Here is a 19,587-nt window from a genome sequence, read left to right on the forward strand (position 1 = left end):
CTCTCTCTGTTTCTTGGTTGTTTCTCCATCTTTCTATCTGTATCTGTACAACGGCACTTAGGAATGCTTGGCTGGACCTGATGTTAGTTTCCTCCAGGATCACAATGACTCTTATTGAGTGACTTGTTGCTCTTGTCGGTTAGTTACAACGAAGTTAACTCTTGTACTCACTGTGAAATATTATACTGTTGATTGTTCTTCTACAGGTACAGTCTTGCACTTGTTTGTGGTTCAGGTTGTTTTAATTTGTAACTTGTATAAATGCATGCTCTTATGGGTCTTCCCTTTGGCACTTGTTTCATTTTTTCACAATGTATGCTTCATGTTTTGGCTGCTTGCAATGTTTGGGACTACCTCGTTGTCATGATCAGTGACCTATGCTCTTTTTTAAAGCTCTCTCTTGGAAGTCACTTTGGATAAAAGCGTCTGCTAAATGCATACATGTAAATGTATCTCTTCCCCCCCCGCCTCCTTCCTTCTGTTCCTACTCTGACCTGGTGCCGGAGCCACGCGCTGACCCCCTCTCTGACATCAGCAGCCTGTTAGGGTTGTCTTTGATGAGGGCTTGATACAGTGAGAGTGCCTGGGTAGATCTCCAGAAAGCTGAAATGAATGTAAGCTAATTAAAGAGGCTTTGTGGAGGTGCGTGTATAGGAGGGGGGTTCTAGATGGATGGTCTTTGATGGCTTCATCTCTCTCAGATGGGAGTGGGGGGGGGGGGGGGGTACTACATTGATAGACAGAAGGAGGAACTGGAGATTAGCCAATGAGAGACACAGTGGTGGAGTGTGTCTGTGCAAGTGTTTGTGTTTTTGTGTGTGTGTGTGTGTCTGTGTCCGGAGTGAGGGCCAGTGTTAAGTCTCCGGCCACTCCACTCATGTATGGCCACAACTATTGCCTCCAACCACAATTCAGCTGGCATCTTGTTATTTACTCTCCCTCCAGCCTCCACCCCCCCCCCCCCCCCCCCCCCCCTGACCCCATCTCCCCCCTCAGCCCCCTCACCCTCCTGCCCCCCACTGCTGGTGGGCTCCTAGCTCTGAATGGTCACCATCGAGTCCCATGGCGGACGAGATGAATGCAGTCAGGGACACACACAAGCTCCATCTGGTCTACTGGTGTCTCTCTGCCCAGCCATGCCTGGAGACTAACCCAACTACCCCCAGGCAGCAGCCAGAGCCTGGCTCCATCACCACACACACACACGCACAGCGGCTCTGAGAGCGAAGGAAGCGCTCCACCATATGGCCCTCTCTAGTTCAACAGTTGTGTCAGGGGGATGTCAGGTGGGGCTGGAGAGAGAGAGAGCCCGCTTGTTCCAAGCCCCCGTCGATGAACACACACTCTGGACGAACACGCTGCGAGGGTCCTGACCCTGGAGGGCAACATGGTGGTTCAGTCACTTCCTAAACACTTCCTGTTAGACCTCAGTCTATAGCTGGTTGACTGCTCTAAGAGAGGCAGTAACATGCAGGCTGGCGGGACACTGACAGACAACATTCTGTCATAACGACTGCTATGACTGAGAATGTTAACGTTGAAGTCATTTAGTAGTCGCTGAAATGAACACGAAAGGCAACGCTCACTAAAAGCTCCTGCGACAGAGCGCAAAGGCAACGACAACAACAAAAACTTATTGAATACAAGTAATGAAGAACTGGAAGCTGTCAGTGCATCTTGAACAAAGGTGTTTGAGGAGATTTCCTGTCTCCAGTATCTGTCTTCCATCCTCCGTCAGTGCAGTCATATTTAATGAGCTCTCCAGGTGTGAGCGAGACAGCTTCCCAGCAGCGAGGTCTGACCAGTGGCCTGAGGCGGTGGGCTATACCTTGGTCAATACCCCCTCTGTAGTCCAGCCTGTCACACACACACCTAGATAGACACACGGATAGACACACAACTGGACTGGTAGATAGACACACACACACCTAGATAGACACACAACTGGACTGGTAGATAGACACACACACACCTAGACAGACACACGGATAGACACACAACGGGACTGATAAGACACATACACACACACACACCTAGACAGACTCACGGACAGACACACAACCGGATTGATAGACACACACACACACACACACAGTCCACAGGACTTAATGAGCACCAATACCATCCGTCTCCAGAGACAGGGGTTATACTTTGGCTCCCTGTCTGCCTACACCGCTGCTCTGTTCCCACTGTCCCCGCTCTGAATAATTCATCTGTTCAATACTGGGATAGACACACGCGCACACACACACATCCACGCCCACACACTCCGAACAGGACGGAAGGAAGGCAGAGCAGCGCAGGTCGCAGGAGTGGATGCGTGTGATGGTAACTAGCAGGAGGAGAAGGATCCACCTCCAGCGAGGGAGGGGATTGATATGTTCGTTGGGATTAGAACGGACAAAGCCTGCCTGTCAATACAGCAGGCCGGCCCAGGCTGCGCTTTCCCCTGTAGGCACTGGGGCTGTCCGAGAGAGAGGCTCAGCCACGCCCCGGGTGTGTGTGTGTGTGTGTGCGCTGCCTGCTGCAGACGTATACACGGCTGGTGATTAGAAAGCGAGTAGACTCAATATCTGTGATAATAGCACGCCTGTGGATGTTTATGTCTCTGTTTGGCTTCAACACACACCAGCTGTAGGCAATTCTCTCTCTCTCTCTGAGAAGTTAACGAGGGAGAGAACTGTGTGTGTGTGTGCGCGCACATAAAGGGTCGCATAATGTGTCGGGGGTCGTAAACCACCGAACACTTTGCTCTGTCCCGGCGTTTACCCCGCCCTGCCGCGGGAACACAAACATCCCGGTGCTAGGGCCCGGTGATGTCATACACGGAGGCTCGTTTGGCTCTCAGCACTGCGGTGTTGTCTGTGAGTCATTGCGCCGGGACGGAGAGGGGAGGGAGGAGGGGTTGGAGGGAGATGGGATGGGGGTGGTGGGGGGATGGAGAGACACAGGCGGTGGGATGGGGGTGGAGGGTGGGGAGGGGGTGTAGAGAGACGGGGGAAGGGGGCTACGCACCTGGCTGTGAGTGCTGGAGAAGGAACAACTCTCTCGGAGGTGTGTGTTTGTGTGTGGGAGAGAGAGAGGGAGAGAGGGATGAGAGAGTAAGTGTGAAAGGGGGTAGGGGAGAGGTGAGGAAAGGAGGGGGGGGGGTAATTAAATTCCGCACAGTGCATTCAGAGAAGGCTGTTGTCCTGGAGACAGCTGTGTGTGTGTGTGTGTGTGTGCGGGGCTGAGAAGCGACGGCCTGCTGAATAAGGACAGGTCAGTTAATTCTATTAGCACTCAGGTGGAAGAGGCTGTGGGCTAATTAGAAGAGGGATGGCCAGCGATGAATCAATAGGAACCCCTCAGCATGGGAGACGCTTTAATAGATGCACGCGCACACACACACACACACACACACACCCCGCAGCCCCTCTATCCTCCTTGCAAATGGGATCCGGCTGCTCTGAATGTGAAAATCCCCACGCGACAGAGATCACCTGGGTGGTGTCTCCAGAACCAGACAGAACAGGTACACACTAGACGGAGGGATGGGGGTGGGGGGGGGTTGTCAACAACAACAGCAACTGGTGCCTGCCTCTCTGTTGTCAGTCACGGGCTAATATTGCATCTCACTAACGATCCACCTAATTGGCAGTAGTGTTCACACTGACACAGACGCGCGGTCTGATCATGAGAGTATTCAAGAGAAAGATGGAGGGATTTCGCGGTAACTGTGAAGGAGAGCCGGAGCTCAGATTTATACATGCTAACTGACGAGCCTTGGAGAGAGTGAAGAGAAGCTAGCGGATGGAGGAGCAGAGGAGGGGAAGGAAGACCGCGGACGACGGCAGCAGCTCCCAAGACCACGGGGTTTGGTCAGGATTAACAAGCACACACACACACGCACAGACACACGCAGACTCATAAGTAAGTACACACCAGATCTAGACAATAACAGACAATAACATATCAGTTACTGTAATATATTGGAGAGTACTAGAGGTGCACTTGATTTGAACCACAGCTGCCACTGAATAGTTCGAGTGCCATTCGAGTGAAGCACACCCAAAATAATCTGATATTATTTGCAAACAGCAGTAACGGTAACCAAAATTTGGGAAGGTGAGGCGGTATATTTTATTCACCAAGGTAGAACCACTGCACTCATTAGCTGAGCCAAGGAGAGGAGGAGTGAGGGAGTACTAGATCTGTCTACCCCAGTCCACCTAGTGTCCAGAGAGCGTGGCCGGTTAATACTTAATAACCTTTCAGTGAGTGAGGTGAGCAGCGAAGATACAATAACGTGTCTGATGAGGAATTAGCCTTGGGCCTCCTCTCCAATATTAACACCAGGCAGCCAGCTTCCAGGAGTCAGGCAGGGAGGGAAGGCCAGGAGCTGAAGCAAATACTCTTAACTGGATTTATCGTCTACAGAGAGAAAACACACACACACACACTCACGGATGCCCCCCCCCCCCACACACACACACATGCCCACACACACACGACCGCACACACTCAGTCAAACACTGGCCAGCTCAAATACTGCATGAGCTTTGGATATTGCTCGTGTTTAATATATATTTTTTTTAATAAAGTTTTTTTCATTATCACAATGCCCCATTTTTTATCTTGTTTTGGATTTGTTTTTCTACGCCGCACAGCACGACTCAATCGATGGCACAAAGGATCATCTATTTGCACATCTTCCTTTCAGATCGTGTGTGTGAAATGAGGTCTTCATAACGGCACTCCAGCTTCAAGGACAATGATCCCTTCCCGTCATGCTTAAGGGTGTTAGCGACCCGGTCCAGCTACAATCTACACCGATCGATGTGGCTGCCGAAGCCCCCTCTAGCCTGCACACTGGCATTTCATCCTGCGTTAGCTCGCTAGCTAGCGTGGCCAAAGTACGTGAGCTGCCTCTGGGATAGACAGCAGGTGAAGACAGAGATTGGAGCGCTCTGCGTGTTAAGCCTAAAGGCTCTCTCTCTCTCTATTTCGAGTTGCAGCCCGTTAATACAGGTGATTACTCACTTTGTCAAACCAATCACACCTGGGAGAAACAATCGATGCTTGCAGCCTGGATCCCAAAACATCCACTTAACACACACAGAGCTGGGTTTGAAGAGGGTGGGGGGTTGGGGGGGGGGGTTGTTGAGATGACAACAGTGTGATGCAACAGGGAGAGACCAGAGACTGATTGGTGGTCTGCATCTCATGCTAGTGGCTCACATTTTGACTTGTTGAACAACTATTCATAAAGAACAAAAATGTGTGACTGGAAATGAATACAGAACTGTTCATACAGCTCAGTCCCCCCCCCCCCCCCCCCCCCAGTATTTATGAATAGTGCTTTATACATAATGAATGAAGTCATAAATTACAAAGCTTCCCACCATGCAGTTGTTCTTGGTGCTTCTACCCATTTTGTGAAATTCCCAGCAAAGCATGAGGTAACTCCATCAACTTCATCCAACTAAATCTTATTTGTAGAGCCCATTTTACACGTTTTGTCACAGAGGGGCCAAATATTGTATAAGCTCACTGAACTGCACCCACACAGCTCCTTTGTAACTACAATGTTGTTTCTCAACATGGCAGTGTAATTACATTGTAGTCAATCATACATCAAAAATAATACTACAGTTACATAAAATAACTCTTGAATTACGTAATGTAGGTCAAATGGTCTCAATTAGACTACTTAATGTGAGTGGGTATTACATAATTAAAGTCCCTGTAAAGTGATGTAAAGTGTGTTCTGAGTTTGTCACAACACAGAAAAATGTCTTACTACCACCCAGCCAAATTTGAATGATTGAAAAAATCACCAAGTATAATAAGTTATCAAAATATAGAAAAAATAAGTAATTGTATCAGTTCTCAGACGCTGGGGGGCGTGTCCACAGAGGGGCTGAAACCACGCCCACTCACGGGAAAGCTGGGCCTCTCTCAACTGTCCAATACGGCTACAACAAAAATGGATTCTCCCTTTAGCAGGATTTGATTTACCCAGCCATATACATTTGAGCTCAGAGCCAGAACCCAATTCAGAAGACATTGACCAGAATGGTCATTTTTGATCTCCCTTACCCTAAATTCTCGCATCCAGGGAATATGCATTTGCGCTAAGGCATAGCTAACTAGAAATCTGTAGGCTGAAAAGACAGCAACTCAGGATTGAGTTGGCGAATCACTGATGCTAATGCGCTCAGTGTTGAGGAGGGGCCATGCTCAGTGCTTCCATTCAAAGTTTGATTTCTGCCCCGCTCAACCAATCCTGAACACAACAATTTTGAAAAACCATTTAACAGTTTAACTCCACAATCCAGTACTGCATAGTTCACAGTCTTTCTAACGTGTTTAAGCAATACATAGCAGAAAAACGTCCTTTAGAGGGACTTGAAACAATAATACTGGATGCAACTGGTTGTGTTTGTGTATTTGGTGCTGACGGTTTACTGTTTGTGTTGTTTGCTGTGGTAAAACTATGGCCAGGTCCAATGGGAACCCTTGGGCTGCCTCCCTACAGTCCATTTAAGATCCAGTTTACCTGTTTGGTTTGTGTGAATTGAACTCCACTGTGTGGAGACAGAAAGCGAGAGCGAGACTTGCTGACTGATTGAGAGAGAGGAGCCAGAGAGAAAGAAAGAACCCTGGGGAATCTTCTGGAAACCAACAATACATCAGAGAGAGTGGAGAAGGGGATTGGTCGGAGGGGTTGAGGTCAATTCTGCTGCCATTCATTTGAAATTCCAATCCATGAGTTGGAGGGAAAAAACTTTTGAAATGAAAAGCTTGTTTTAAAAATATATATATTCCCAATCAATTGAGAAATCACTAGAATCCAATTTCTTCTTTTTGCCGGACATTGAATAGGAATATTTCATGGGACCTGACATTGCAGACCAGCCTGTCTCTCAGGATAGCTGTGTGCCTGGGGCGCTGTCTGGAGGCTCAGTCTAATGTGCCAAGTACTGCTTACCAACGAGCTAGTGTGGTTAGCTTTCGGTACTGTGGTTAGTACTGGTTTAAGTGGTACATATTAGTTGACACGGTTAATATTGGTTAAGATTGGTTGGGATAAGGTTAGCAATTGTTGGTGTGGTTGATGCTGGTTGGGTTAAGGTCAGTATTCGTTGGTGTAGTTAATACTGGTTGGGTTAAGGTTAGTGGATAATACTGGTTGTTGTGATAAGCTTTGGTTGGTGTAATTCATATAGGCTGTGGTGTCTGTTTTGGTTGGTGTGCTAAATACTGGTAGGTCGGGTCAATATAGTTTGGTGCGGTTGTGTTGGTACGTTTGGTTAAAGTTGGTTAGTAGGCTTAAAATAATAAGTCTGGTGTGGTTAGGTCGTTGATATGGAGCCAAAAGGTGACTGCTGCTGTATGACCAGGACACATACACCTGACCAGGACACACACTTGACCAGGACACACACACACCTGACCAGGACACACACACCTGACCAGGACACACACACACACTTGACCAGGACACACACACACCTGACCAGGACACACACACCTGACCAGGACACACACACACACACCTGACCAGGACACACACACACCTGACCAGGACACACACACACACCTGACCAGGACACACACACACCTGACCAGGACACACACACACACCTGACCAGGACACACACACCTGACCAGGACACACACACACACTTGACCAGGACACACACACCTGACCAGGACACACACAGACCTGACCAGGACACACACACACACACCTGACCAGGACACACACACACACCTGACCAGGACACACACACCTGACCAGGACACACACACCTGACCAGGACACACACACACCTGACCAGGACACACACACCTGACCATGTCACACACACCTGACCAGGACACACACACACAAACAGACACAGTCATGAATTAGCCTGGTGCTGCCAGTGGGGGAGAGATAGAGGGATGTGGGAGATGGAGTGAAAGAAAGTGAGAATGGCACAGACAGAGAGCTGGGTGAAGGAGAGAGAAGAATTGAGTGTTGGGAGAGGGAATGAGGGGAAAGAGCCAACGAAGAGTATAAGTCTCTCTGTGTGTTTGTGTGTGTGTAGTTTGCCACAGTAATGAGGTGAAAGGTCTGAGGGACTCCTGTGCTCGGACAGTCGGAGAGCTTCCTCACTCCTCATCCTCGCCTGCCTGTCCACTACCTGCTAGCTGACAGTTAGGCTCTCAGAAGAGGCACTCCACTCCACAAAAGTGCACACACACGCACACTGCCACACGCGCACGCCAACACAGACCTGCACACCAAACACTAAGATGTGCATATCTCACACGCACCATACGTCCATTCCATGAACAATGAGTCACCACACACACACACACGTGCACACACACACGCACACAGATGGATTTGTGCACATCACACAAACACCTTTCTTCTCTCCAGCTCAGAGAGACCAGTCGGGTATGGGTCTGATCTCTTTCGTTCCTCTGGTCTCACAGCCACTTCCAACAATGGTTAGGAGTTGCCATGGAAACAGTCTAATATCATAAAAGCACTCCGGAGCCAGAGGCTCCTTTGAAAATCTCATATTTTCCAACTAATTGCTTTCATACTGCTATCAAAACCCATATTCTCCTGCCTCTGTCATCCAGTGCATTTGATCAGCTCCCAGATTCGGAGGCACGTCTATATATTCACCTAAACCAGCGCTGTAAACTTAGACCCAGGCCAGATATGATCATGGCAACCCAACACAATTTGAAGCTACATAAATATCTATGCGATTTAGTCCCTTGTGGATTCTACAACCATTCAAACATATAATCTGAGGCTTAATCCTAGGATATGACTTGATCATATGTTAAATAATATGTCTTCTATACTGCCTGTCAACAGTGATGCATGCTTCCTCGATCTGACTAAGCCACTTTAAGAGGACGTCCAATCTTCCTGGATCCTTGTATAGTAAACACAACAGTGCTTCCTATATGGTACAGGACCACACTGTGTTAGTGCCTCTTAAATGGTCCTTGTGTCTATCAATCATTTATACAGGACTGGTGTAGACTGACTCTCCTGTTTCCCCAGACAGAAGGGAGGGAGGGAGGGGAAGGAGAGAGGGAGGGCGAGGCGTGAAGAGAGAGAGAGAGAAGGAGGGAGAGGCAGACAAGAGGTCAGACAGGAGGTCACCTGTCCTGTTTTTCCTTCAGGGCAAAAGTGAATCACTCACACAGCCCCCCCCCCCCCCACCACACACACACACTACAACGCAGTTCATAACCCCTGGCCACACCAGCTCTCCAGCCTTACGGAGTGCCCTCAATTAACAACACACACAATCTTTCACTCACTCACTCACTCACGCACACACACACACACAATATACCGGAGGAGCGAACAGCAGAGACGGAGAGAAAGAGAATGGGAGAAGGAAATCAGGCAGAACAAGGCGAAGAAGGGGCCTCCCCCGTCCTGTCCTGGCCCCGAGCGCTCACCCACCAGGCGTTTGAGGAGCCGTAGCAGAAGGCGGAGCTGTCGGGGCTGGGTGCGGCGCTGCAGGCTGAGGGCCAGGCTCCGCAGGGTGGCGGGGGGGAGGCCGGCCGGGTCGTCCCCACCGTACAGCTGCACCAGCAGGGACGCACAATGACTGGCCTCCTCGTACACCTCCTGCTCCTCACCGGGTATCTGGGGGGAGGGGGAGGCGCACACACACACACACACAAACACACGTCAGTAACACGGCAGTAAGGCACACGTAAACCAACGTGTGGAAAACAACACACACACTCCCTACCCCCCCCCCCCCCCCCCCCTCCCCTCCGACTCTCTAGAGATTATTTTCTCCTGAAAACGGGACCCCTCCATCACTTCACTGATGTCCCCTGTTCATCTCTGCCCTCGTCTCCAGAGCGACGCAGAGATGGAGAGAGACGGAGAGAGGGACAGAGGGCAGGGACACGGAAGTCTGATTGACGGCTTCATCGGTGGCGAGCGTATTCATCACCTCGGCTGTCGTCAGTAAATCTACCTGACTGACTTGTCTGCATGTCTTTCTGCCTGTCTATATATCTGTTGGTCTGTCTACCTGTCTATCTGCCTGTCTGGTTGCTTGCCAGTATCTCCTCTCTTTCCTTAAGACAAACATGCTCCTGGAACCATATCAGATTAAAACAGATCCCTTGCCCTTAGGCGTTTTCAAAAATGTGACTTCATCGTATTTCCATACGACAAAAATATCCGTCATGTTATTTCGTATTTGATTTGGTATAGATTTCCAAGCTGTTTAAAGGCTGTACAGTGGAAGGAGCTGGTTGTAGTTGTAAATCCTTCTGGGTACCAGGTGTGTCAAGCTTTTGTTCTGAGTGAGGATCATATACAGTACCCGACAACTGTCCCAACGATTGAACAAATAAAGGAATGGCAAATTCAAATAGGTGTGGTTTGGTCTGTACGAACTGTTCTGGAGGGAAAAGAGCAGGAGTGAGGATTTGGTGGTTGTGTATGTTTGTGTTTGAATGTGTACGTGTGTCTGAGTGAGAGATGGATGCCGGACTCTTTGTGTGTATGTCACGTTGACAATCTAGTGGGACAATCGTATGTTTGTGTGCAAGCATGTGTGTGTGTATGTGTGTAAATAGGTTTTGATGAGCGAGAGAGTGTGTGTGTGTATCGGGGTTGGGCTGAGTGGATCCTGTGTCGAGGCTGGGGTCTTTGAAGATAATCAGGTGGAGAGACACTCTTGGTTAGAGGCAAAGCCCTTCAATATAGACCCACCAGAGCACTACAATAATGATACACACTCCAACCCTCCCTCTCCCTCCCTCTCTTTCCCTAGCCCGGACCTACTCTTCCTTGAATCCCTCCATTTCTTTCCCTTACTCCCATCGATTTGACTAAAAGCATTGGAATAGGTACAGCCTGGCTCAGTTTGCCCCCCCGCCCCCCTCCCCCACCTCTAACCCTGATCCTACTCTCCCCTCCCCTCTTCCATCCCTCCTCTGCTTGGCCTAATCCCAGGGGGGGCAAAGGGGGCGGGGCGCGGAGACGCCTAATCCAGCCTCCCTCTTTGTCATCCCCGCCCACCACTCCAAACCCCCCTCCCCAGTGACTCCGACCTCAACCATCTCCCCAGAGACCCCGCCCCCCCACCCGCGGGTTCTACCCGGCCCCGCCCACTGCTGAATGGGCCTATAGTGTGGTGGTGGTGCTGTTTTGGCCGGGGGTATTGTTCACGTGCCAATAGCTGGTCAAAACAGGCACGAGTTAACACCTGCTTAGCCGGATTTCTAAGACCCCCATGTTTACTCAACAGTGGTGCTGGGTGCTTGAGGGGAGAAAGAGATGAGATGCCATGAATCTGACAGGGGGAGGTTGGGAGGATTAGAGAGAGGGGGAGCGAAAGAGAGAGAGAGCGCGAGCGAAAAGACGACGTGTGGCAGTGCTGCCCTCTTATGACCCCCCCCCCGACCAACTGACATACACACGCTCAAAACATTCCTGTGCCAGGCTGAACAGTGGACGTTGGGAGCAAATACACAGCACAGAGCCTTTCCCCGCCTATTGAGTTGTCATCGTCGGTTAAGGTTCCCAGAGAGGAGCGAGCTCTGCCAAAACGGGCGTGTGGTGGTGCTTCGCTGTCTTGGCGCAGGGCTACATAATGTAACACAAATACTGCAAGCACCAGTCTTCATCATTAGGTTGTGTAAATGTTAGTTAATATACCACACAGCTCCAGCGAAAATGCACACTGTCAGTTTGAGAGCTCTAGAAAAAGATGATAATCGTATTTGCATAAATGTGTGTGTTGGCTGTCATAGCTGTTCGAAACGGAGGTTTATGTAATTCCACTGCATTCTATCTGGCTCTTAATAGATGTAATAGAAAGGTAAACAAGGACAGGGGGAAACAGAAGGCTGTTTCAGAGATGAGCTGAGGCTGGGGCTGAAAGTAAGACTGAGGCTACTGACTCTGGGGCTTGAAGAAGGCTGAGACTGGGGCTGAGGTTTAAGCTGGGGCTGGGGTTTAGACTGGGGCTGAGGCTGGGGCTGAGGTTTAGGCTGGGGCTGAGGCTGGGGCTGAGGTTTAAGATGGGGCTGGGGTTTAGACTGGGGCTGAGGCTGGGGCTGAGGTTTAGGCTGGGGCTGAGGCTGGGGCTGAGGTTTAGACTGGGGCTGAGGCTGGGGCTGAGGCTTAGACCTGTTTCTACACTCTAAAAGAAGGCTCCGACCTTTGGGGCGGCTATTTGTCTCCGTGGCATGGCTCTTCTTGCTGGGTTTTTGTCGGACCAGGCTGGCAGTCAGTGTGTGTGTGTGTGTGTGTGGTGGGGCAGACACAGGACACAGAGGATAGCAGCAGGACGAAGAGGCACCAGGAGGAAATGTAACGAGTACCCAGTCTTGTGGTTCAGAGGGATTCAGAACTTGGCCGTGCTGCTAGGGCTTGGTTAAGGACTCTGGGCTGGGGGAGTCCAGTTTGGACATTGAGCCATTTGGACACTAGGATCAGAGCGTGCTGGTGAGATGCACAGACACAGTGCTATGGGGCCCTGGGCTGTGTTGGCTTGGCCAGGTCAGCTGGGCAGGATCACTGTGGTGCTCTGCTAACAGAGACAGCTCAAGAGTTTCAGAAACCAAAGCCCAGATTGCTGCTGTTCACCAGGCTGTCTATCTTCCTGCCTGCCTGGTCTGTGTGTGTCTGTCTTCCTGCCTGGTCTGTGTGTGTCTGTCTTCCTGCCTGGTCTGTCCGTCTGTCTTCTAGCCTGGTCTGTCTGTCTGTTCACCAAATATTAAGGAGTACCACAACTAAAATCTTTATGGTATAGATGTATTTTGCACGATAGTTAGCTCCTTGTCACGTGACAACGGAGCGCAGAGAAAAGGAATGACTGACAGCTAATATTAACCATCTATTTTAAACTCTGCATTAAAGATTAGAACGAACAGATTTCGTTAACTTCAGGGCTCTCAAGTCTCACATTTCAACCATTTTTCAACACCTTGTTTTTCTCACGCTGAGTAGTATGGGATAACTAGCTACCAGCTACATTCGCGATTAGCAAGCGTTTTGACAAGAAATTAAAACAGGTCGCACCATTACGATAATTTGCACTCGCACAAATGCTCCCAAATATATTTTGAGGTCGCACAGACACAATTTAGGGAGCATATGCGACCAAATGGTCGCAATTTCAAGCCCTGTACTAGAGCCTGACCGATTTATCGGCGGGCCTATATTAATCGGCCGATATTAGGCATTTTCCAAGTTATCGCCGATGGACGATAAATGAATATAAAAATGTAATAAAAAAACGGACGAAAAATCCTTCAACCATGTTATGAGTGTTGGCGTTGCATAGTTTTTAAAAATATATATCGGCCAATATATCGGAATATATAAATATTTGTATCGATATCAACCTTAAAAATGATTTATCGGTCACGCTCTACCCTGTACCCACACTTGCACACACAAAGACACAGACCAGCACTCAAACACACTCATGCATGCATGGGCCCACACACACTAGAGCAGACCTGGGAATTGTACGGCCCGCGGGCCGGATTAATCACAAATTTAAAATAAATAAATGTGTTGAGCGGTAGTAAATCTGTAGTCCTGAAAGACTACAGTGATCAGGCGATTTACGTATGTTTGCTTACACAGCCTCATCGACAGGAGACACTGAATTAGCTGTTGGTTAGCCCTCGAAAATGTCCGTGCACAGTAAAAAACTGAAGGTTGATACAGAATGTAGTGTTTGTAATGTAGAGTTTTAAACAAGGCATGGACTTCTAAGTATCTGTTTACTGGAGTCAAAGGCAAAGCTGTGTGCTTAGTTTGTAGAGACGAGGTCGCTGTGTTAAAGGATTACAATTTGAATCAGCACTACGCGACTAAACATGCGGAAAATACAAGAACTAGACTGATTCAGTGGGCTGGGGCCGCTGATGGTTTACTAGTTGCCTCCCAGCTGTCCTTCGCATATCTACCTCAGACATTCAACCACACTTCAATGCACTTCAAGCCGAAGCCAGACTGGATTTCTCTCACTGAATAAGTAAAATGAAAAAAAGCATGTATTGCTTTTTGTATAAAGTTGATCAATTGCATATCTGTAACATACTGCAAAACACCTTTTCAGTGTTTGTGAAGATTAACTAGTTTAAAATAAAATGAAACACTAATGATTAATAATGTAATCATTACTGTTTCATTTGTAATGATTGTTTTGACTGTTTATTACTTCTATCAGAGTATTTTCCTATTTGACTTACACCACAATTTCATATAATTATATAAATATTTACAGAATATGCTTAGTCTTCTGATAACCAGTAGCAGCTAATCAAAATAAAATAATTTACTGCTTTTTACAATGGGAGAAAATTAAATAATGAGCCGAATTAAGTTGAAGTTATCGTTGGTGCGGCCCTCCAACACATGTCAGGTTTCTCATGTGGCCCCTTGAAAAAATGAATTGCCCACCCCTGACCTAGAGCCTAAAGTATAGAACACCAATCAACAAAAAGCAAAATGGCCATACGTGTCCCTAAAAAGAAAGTGGGACATTCTATAGGGACATGAACAACAGTGTGTGTGTGCACGTGCACACCTTATTATTACAGTGAGCCTTCTGAGCGAATCGCACGACACCCTATTACACGTCTTCAATCACAGGTGCCTGGGAGTGTTCAAATCGAGTTTCAACTGAAAGGCAATGTTAACACACGACGAGAAATCACTTAGAGATAAACGAGCACTCGGGCTCCGAACACGCAGGCTCTCATCTTGCTTAAGCCTGTTTCACGGTGGAGTCGGGGCTCATAACAGCTACAGCCTAACTCCAACCCAGCATCCTGGGAGCCCATCTACCTTCAGTCATGGCTATCCGTATCTCCATTCACGGTCTCTCAGGCCACACCAACGCCAGCAGGACTTATCGAGTCCGACGGGTGAGCGTTATCGACGAGGAATCTAAAACCGATCTTTTTAATCACGTTGCATCAGAAGAGCGGTTAGGTAGAGGTCCAGCACAGACCTTGGCAGTGACGAGGGGCTGCTGAATATTTCAGGTGGTTGGAATTGATCCTATCCTGCTGACGGTCTAGGCTGGGTTTTTTCCCCTCCTCTAGAAGGTTCTCCGCGGGATGCATTCCGAGGTACCTGAGGCGAGGTTGGGGTGGCGAGATCCGACGCTAGCGCGGATTGAAACATGATTATTTTATTCCGTCTCTCTCTCTCCTCTCCCAAATGCTCTCTCTTTTTCCCTTTCCCCCACTCACTGCAAGGTAATAGTTTGGGGGCTCCTGGACATTTCAACTCACAAATACAGACAGCCAGACGTGAAAACTGCAGATTATAATGAAATAATATTGGGCCTCTGGCTTGAAGCCAACCCAAACAGAACTACATTTAATTATATACGCTCGTACTCTCACAGTGACCACAGGCGCATGCGCGCGCACACAAACACACACCCATCTCACCATGTTGATGAGCAGACTGGTCAGGTCTGTCAGAGGCTTGTTGATGAACAGGAGCTCTTCTGCAGCCCGGGTCTCTTCTCCTGTTTTAGACTGCTGGGCCTGAGGAGAGAACACACACACACACACACATGTAGGCAGAGTAAGGCTTGAGATCATTTACTCACTTGATTGACAATAATACTGTGTGTAGAGTGATGTTCTTGGCTCTGCCACTCTGGATTACAGCAGAGACAGGGGAGAGAGAGGGGTGCGTGGATTTCAGAGTACAGAGGATGAAGACAGACAGACAGACAGACAGACAGACAGACAGACAGACAGACAGACAGGCAGGGGTTTCATCACACGTGTTTAATAATGGCTGAGCTCCGAGATGGGCTGTCATTGTGTGACCCGAGTGCTGTACCAGAGCCTGACAGTTGTAGTGGGGCGTAGAGACTACAGGACTCAACAGAGACTGGGTGTGTGTGTGACTGGGAGAGTGTGGGGGTGTGTTTGTGTGTTCTTTCCTCAGACCTTGAAGGCTGTGGAGATTCTACCTTCAGACTAACAGCAGGGCATTAATAGTCTTAATGAACACCGCACCTTTGGCGAGTGAGATACGCTTTCCAGACCAAATGTGTCATTCTGTCAGCACGGCTGATTAAAATAGATGTTAGAAGAAAACACACCACTAAACACGCCAAACTTTCGTTTTTCCGAGACGGCAGTGGAATTGTTCTAAACTGAAAGTGACATTCTGTCTGGTGGGTTGTCGAGTTCCCTCCCTGTCCCTCTCCCACACTCGCTCACGCACATGCGTACTTTGAGACTGCTGGCTTATTTGAACTCAGTCTTTTTTTGTCTACACAAAACTTTATCCAGCTTGTCTGGCTGCTGTGAGGTGACTCTGGCTGTCTACCTCTTCTCAACACTGTTTTAATTGAAGACGCGGAGGACTTTTGCCATTAACCGCCTCATCTATTTGAAATATTAATGCTGGGTGACAGAGAAAGAGAGAGAGGGAGAGAGAAAGAGAGAGGCACTGAGGATGCTGTGAGGGAGGGAGGGACACAGAAAGGGAGAGGAACAGCTAGTGTGAAAAAGAAAATGAGTGAGAGAGAGAGAGTGAAAGAGAGAGCGAGAGGGGATTGCAGAAAGAAAAAGAGTGAGAGAAAGTGTAGAAAAGAGAGTCTTCGAATGAGAAAAAGACAGAGATGGAGACTAGAGAGAGAGACTTGGGTAAGTGGGGCGCACGTACTCTCCTCCCTTATCGGTTTATTACCCAAATGAATTTGAGTTTAGTGCCGAAGTCTTTTAATGAGCTTTGCATTTTTTCTTCTTCTTTGAGCGAATTGATTTCCGCTGCGCATTTGCCTTCTCCCCTCTCTCTCTCCCCATGTCCAGTCATAAATATGTATGGTGGAGGGGTAGCGGGGGGTTCCTGGGAGCTCGGTGGTGTGTTGAGGACAAAAGAGGCCTCGGCAGATAATGAGGGCCGGGGGGAGGACGAGGCGGCGGGCCCCTGGGGCTGGGGACCTGCTCCTGGTCTCCAAACTCGCTCAGAAGATTGACTTCAAGGAGACACGCACTCTCCCAGCCGCTGTCAACCCAGCCGCAAATAAATGAAGGGGGGACAAATAGATGGTGCTCTACGCGAGCTGCCGTCCCCTGCGGTAGGTGGAGGGGTGCTAGCTTGGGCTGCTTCCCAGACATGGCTGAGGTCTAAGATGAGGAGGACCTTGACTGGGACCTACTGTGCAGTGAGGTGAACCAGAGATACGCTACGCTATACGCCAACAAGATGCTTGGACGGACCTTCCGTCCTTCAGATCCACCCATCGGGTCAGGTAAGTCACACGTCTGCTAGCGACGGTTAGCAGGCTAGTGGACGGACAAAGAGATAGGTACAGTTCATTGTTGACTGGTCAAGGTCTTGGTCCCACACCTGAGTCAAGTGTCCCAGGCTATATCCTACCAGAGCTGGTCCAGAGCCATGATCTGGTTTGCCCACAAAAAAAACATTCAGCAAATAGCTGACAAGCTATATCAGTAACGTAAAGCGTGGTACTGTAAGTTCTAGAAGGTCTTACCTGCAGGGCCAGACGCACCACTGCGGAGATGTTCCTCAGGAGGTTATGGAGAAGTTCCAGCAGAGACAGCAGGATCGCCTGCACGTTCTTCCTCCCCGGGCGTTCGTCCCTCTCTAGGTACTGCAGAGCAGCATCAGAGAGCACTCTCACCACCACCTCCACCAGACCTGGCCAACAGAGCATAGATTGAGCACCATCCTCATCAGGCTCACCACCACTTCCACCAGACCTGGCCAACAGAGCATAGATTGAGCACCATCCTCATCAGGCTCACCACCACCTCCACCAGACCTGGCCAACAGAGCACAGACATAGACACCCTGTTCCTTGTGAACTACCTGCCTGTAGGTTTTTGCTCTACACACAGTTGTAACTAACCTGATTTAACACATCAACCAGCTAATTATTAGAATTAGGTGGGCTGGATTAGTGTTGGAGCATAAACCTACAGGAAGGTGGCTCTCCAGCAGCAGGGTTAAAGGTCTACATGCTCACCACAAACACACCGATAGCTGAAAAACCTTACAGTACAAGAATTGCAAAACGACTGTTCACCAAACATGGCCATGACATTAACCATGTAAGATAAGACAAAGTGCACACTGGATAATATATAAGTAAACGAAGTGCTGGTTGAAATATGTTACAACAAGGTCCTGGAAAAAGGTTAATTTTGGCAGATACATAAAAGTTCCATTCAGGCTCTGTTCTACGTCCTTTGCTGTCCTTAATACAAAGGGCTCTACAGCAAATGACATGCCTAGTTAAATACAAACTTGTGTTTTACAAAGCATCAATACTGCTTCTCCAGCCTAACATGATACTGCACTTCCTTACGTGTACCACATTCATGAACTGACGTTAGACCTTCAGTGGAAGTGCTTTCGACCTTTATACAGCCATAGCTTTCTTTTTTCTTGGGGGGGGGGGGGGGGGGGGGGGGGGGGGGGGGGTGGAGTGGGGGTCCTATCTGCAAGTCAGGCCATAGAAATGTAGACTATGCAGAGGGCAGAATACAGAAGAATAAAAAATGATGATGTCCCCATAAAAAAACATTTAAAAAATGCAAGACTGAGTCTTTTCATACACGGCTCCTCCAGACATTGTTCTCCTTTAATATCATTGAGATACAGATCGGGTCGTTCCTCCGTTCCAATTACTGAGAGGTGCGGAGATAGGATCTCTTTCAGAAGACGGGAAACCTTTGCCTCCACCCGTCTCCTTCCTTTTCTTGCGCTTGTTGAAATATTGAGATGGTTATGAATAATCAGACGCTCTCACGCGGCGGAGGCCTTTTGAGCCTTCAGAGCTCGCCGGCCTCTCGTCTCTCTCACCCGTCACCTCGGATCAGGGCGGCGGGATGAACTGTGGTCTGCTGTCTGCGAACCCTTCTGTCTACCTCTCTCTCTCTATCACTCCCCTGCTCTCTCTCTCTCTCTACCTCTCTCTCTCTACCTCTCCCCTGCTCTCTCTCTACCTCTCCCCTGCTCTCTCTCTACCTCTCTCTCTACCTCTCCCCTGCTCTCTCTCTCTCTACCTCTCTCTCTACCTCTCCCCTGCTCTCTCTCTACCTCTCCCCTGCTCTCTCTCTACCTCTCTCTCTCTACCTCTCCCCTGCTCTCTCTCTACCTCTCTCTCTACCTCTCCCCTGCTCTCTCTCTACCTACCTATCTCTCTCTCTCTCTCATTAGACAGGTGTAGTCGGTGGCCACTTTCTGTAGAAGGCACAGGCTGCTTCCTTAGCCGGAAGGATCCATCTTGTGTGGATAACACTGTTGGGCGGTTGAACCGTGGTGCGTGATGCATGGTTAAGGGCTCATTTCATGGAAATTTGACAAAAGTCACACGCAGACACACACACACACACACACGCGACACCGTATTGCGCATGTATATATATTACGTGCACCTGTAAAAACAGCATCGATCGGTGGTCTTCAGTGCGCGTGTGTGTATGTGTGTGCGTGTAAATGTGCAGAGGCTGATGAAAGGAGCACTAACTTGGACACTGCTAATGTCGAATCAATAAACCCTGCAGAGGAACACATACTGTCTGGGA

At 48.9% G+C, this 19,587-nt stretch overlaps 1 protein-coding gene across 5 annotated transcripts in view; it reads right to left on the minus strand.

Moving 5' to 3' along the window:
* The window catches only part of ulk4 (unc-51 like kinase 4), a 75,244-nt gene that overhangs the window by 7,053 nt on the left and 48,604 nt on the right, over positions 1–19,587 (minus strand). For 4 of the 5 annotated variants that reach the window (XM_047028442.1, XM_047028416.1, XM_047028434.1 and 1 more), the window contains 3 exons: positions 17,529–17,695; positions 15,460–15,558; positions 9,473–9,658 (listed from right to left, as the gene is read on the minus strand). In XM_047028442.1, the coding sequence (XP_046884398.1) occupies positions 9,473–9,658; positions 15,460–15,558; positions 17,529–17,695 (452 nt within the window). Of the gene's footprint in view, positions 1–9,472; positions 9,659–15,459; positions 15,559–17,528; positions 17,696–17,725; positions 17,820–19,587 lie in introns of those variants that run through there. The other variant, XM_047028453.1, reaches the window with a different exon arrangement.

Source organism: Hypomesus transpacificus, chromosome 2, assembly GCF_021917145.1.
Source record: "Hypomesus transpacificus isolate Combined female chromosome 2, fHypTra1, whole genome shotgun sequence".
Taxonomy (NCBI): Eukaryota; Metazoa; Chordata; class Actinopteri; order Osmeriformes; family Osmeridae; genus Hypomesus; species Hypomesus transpacificus.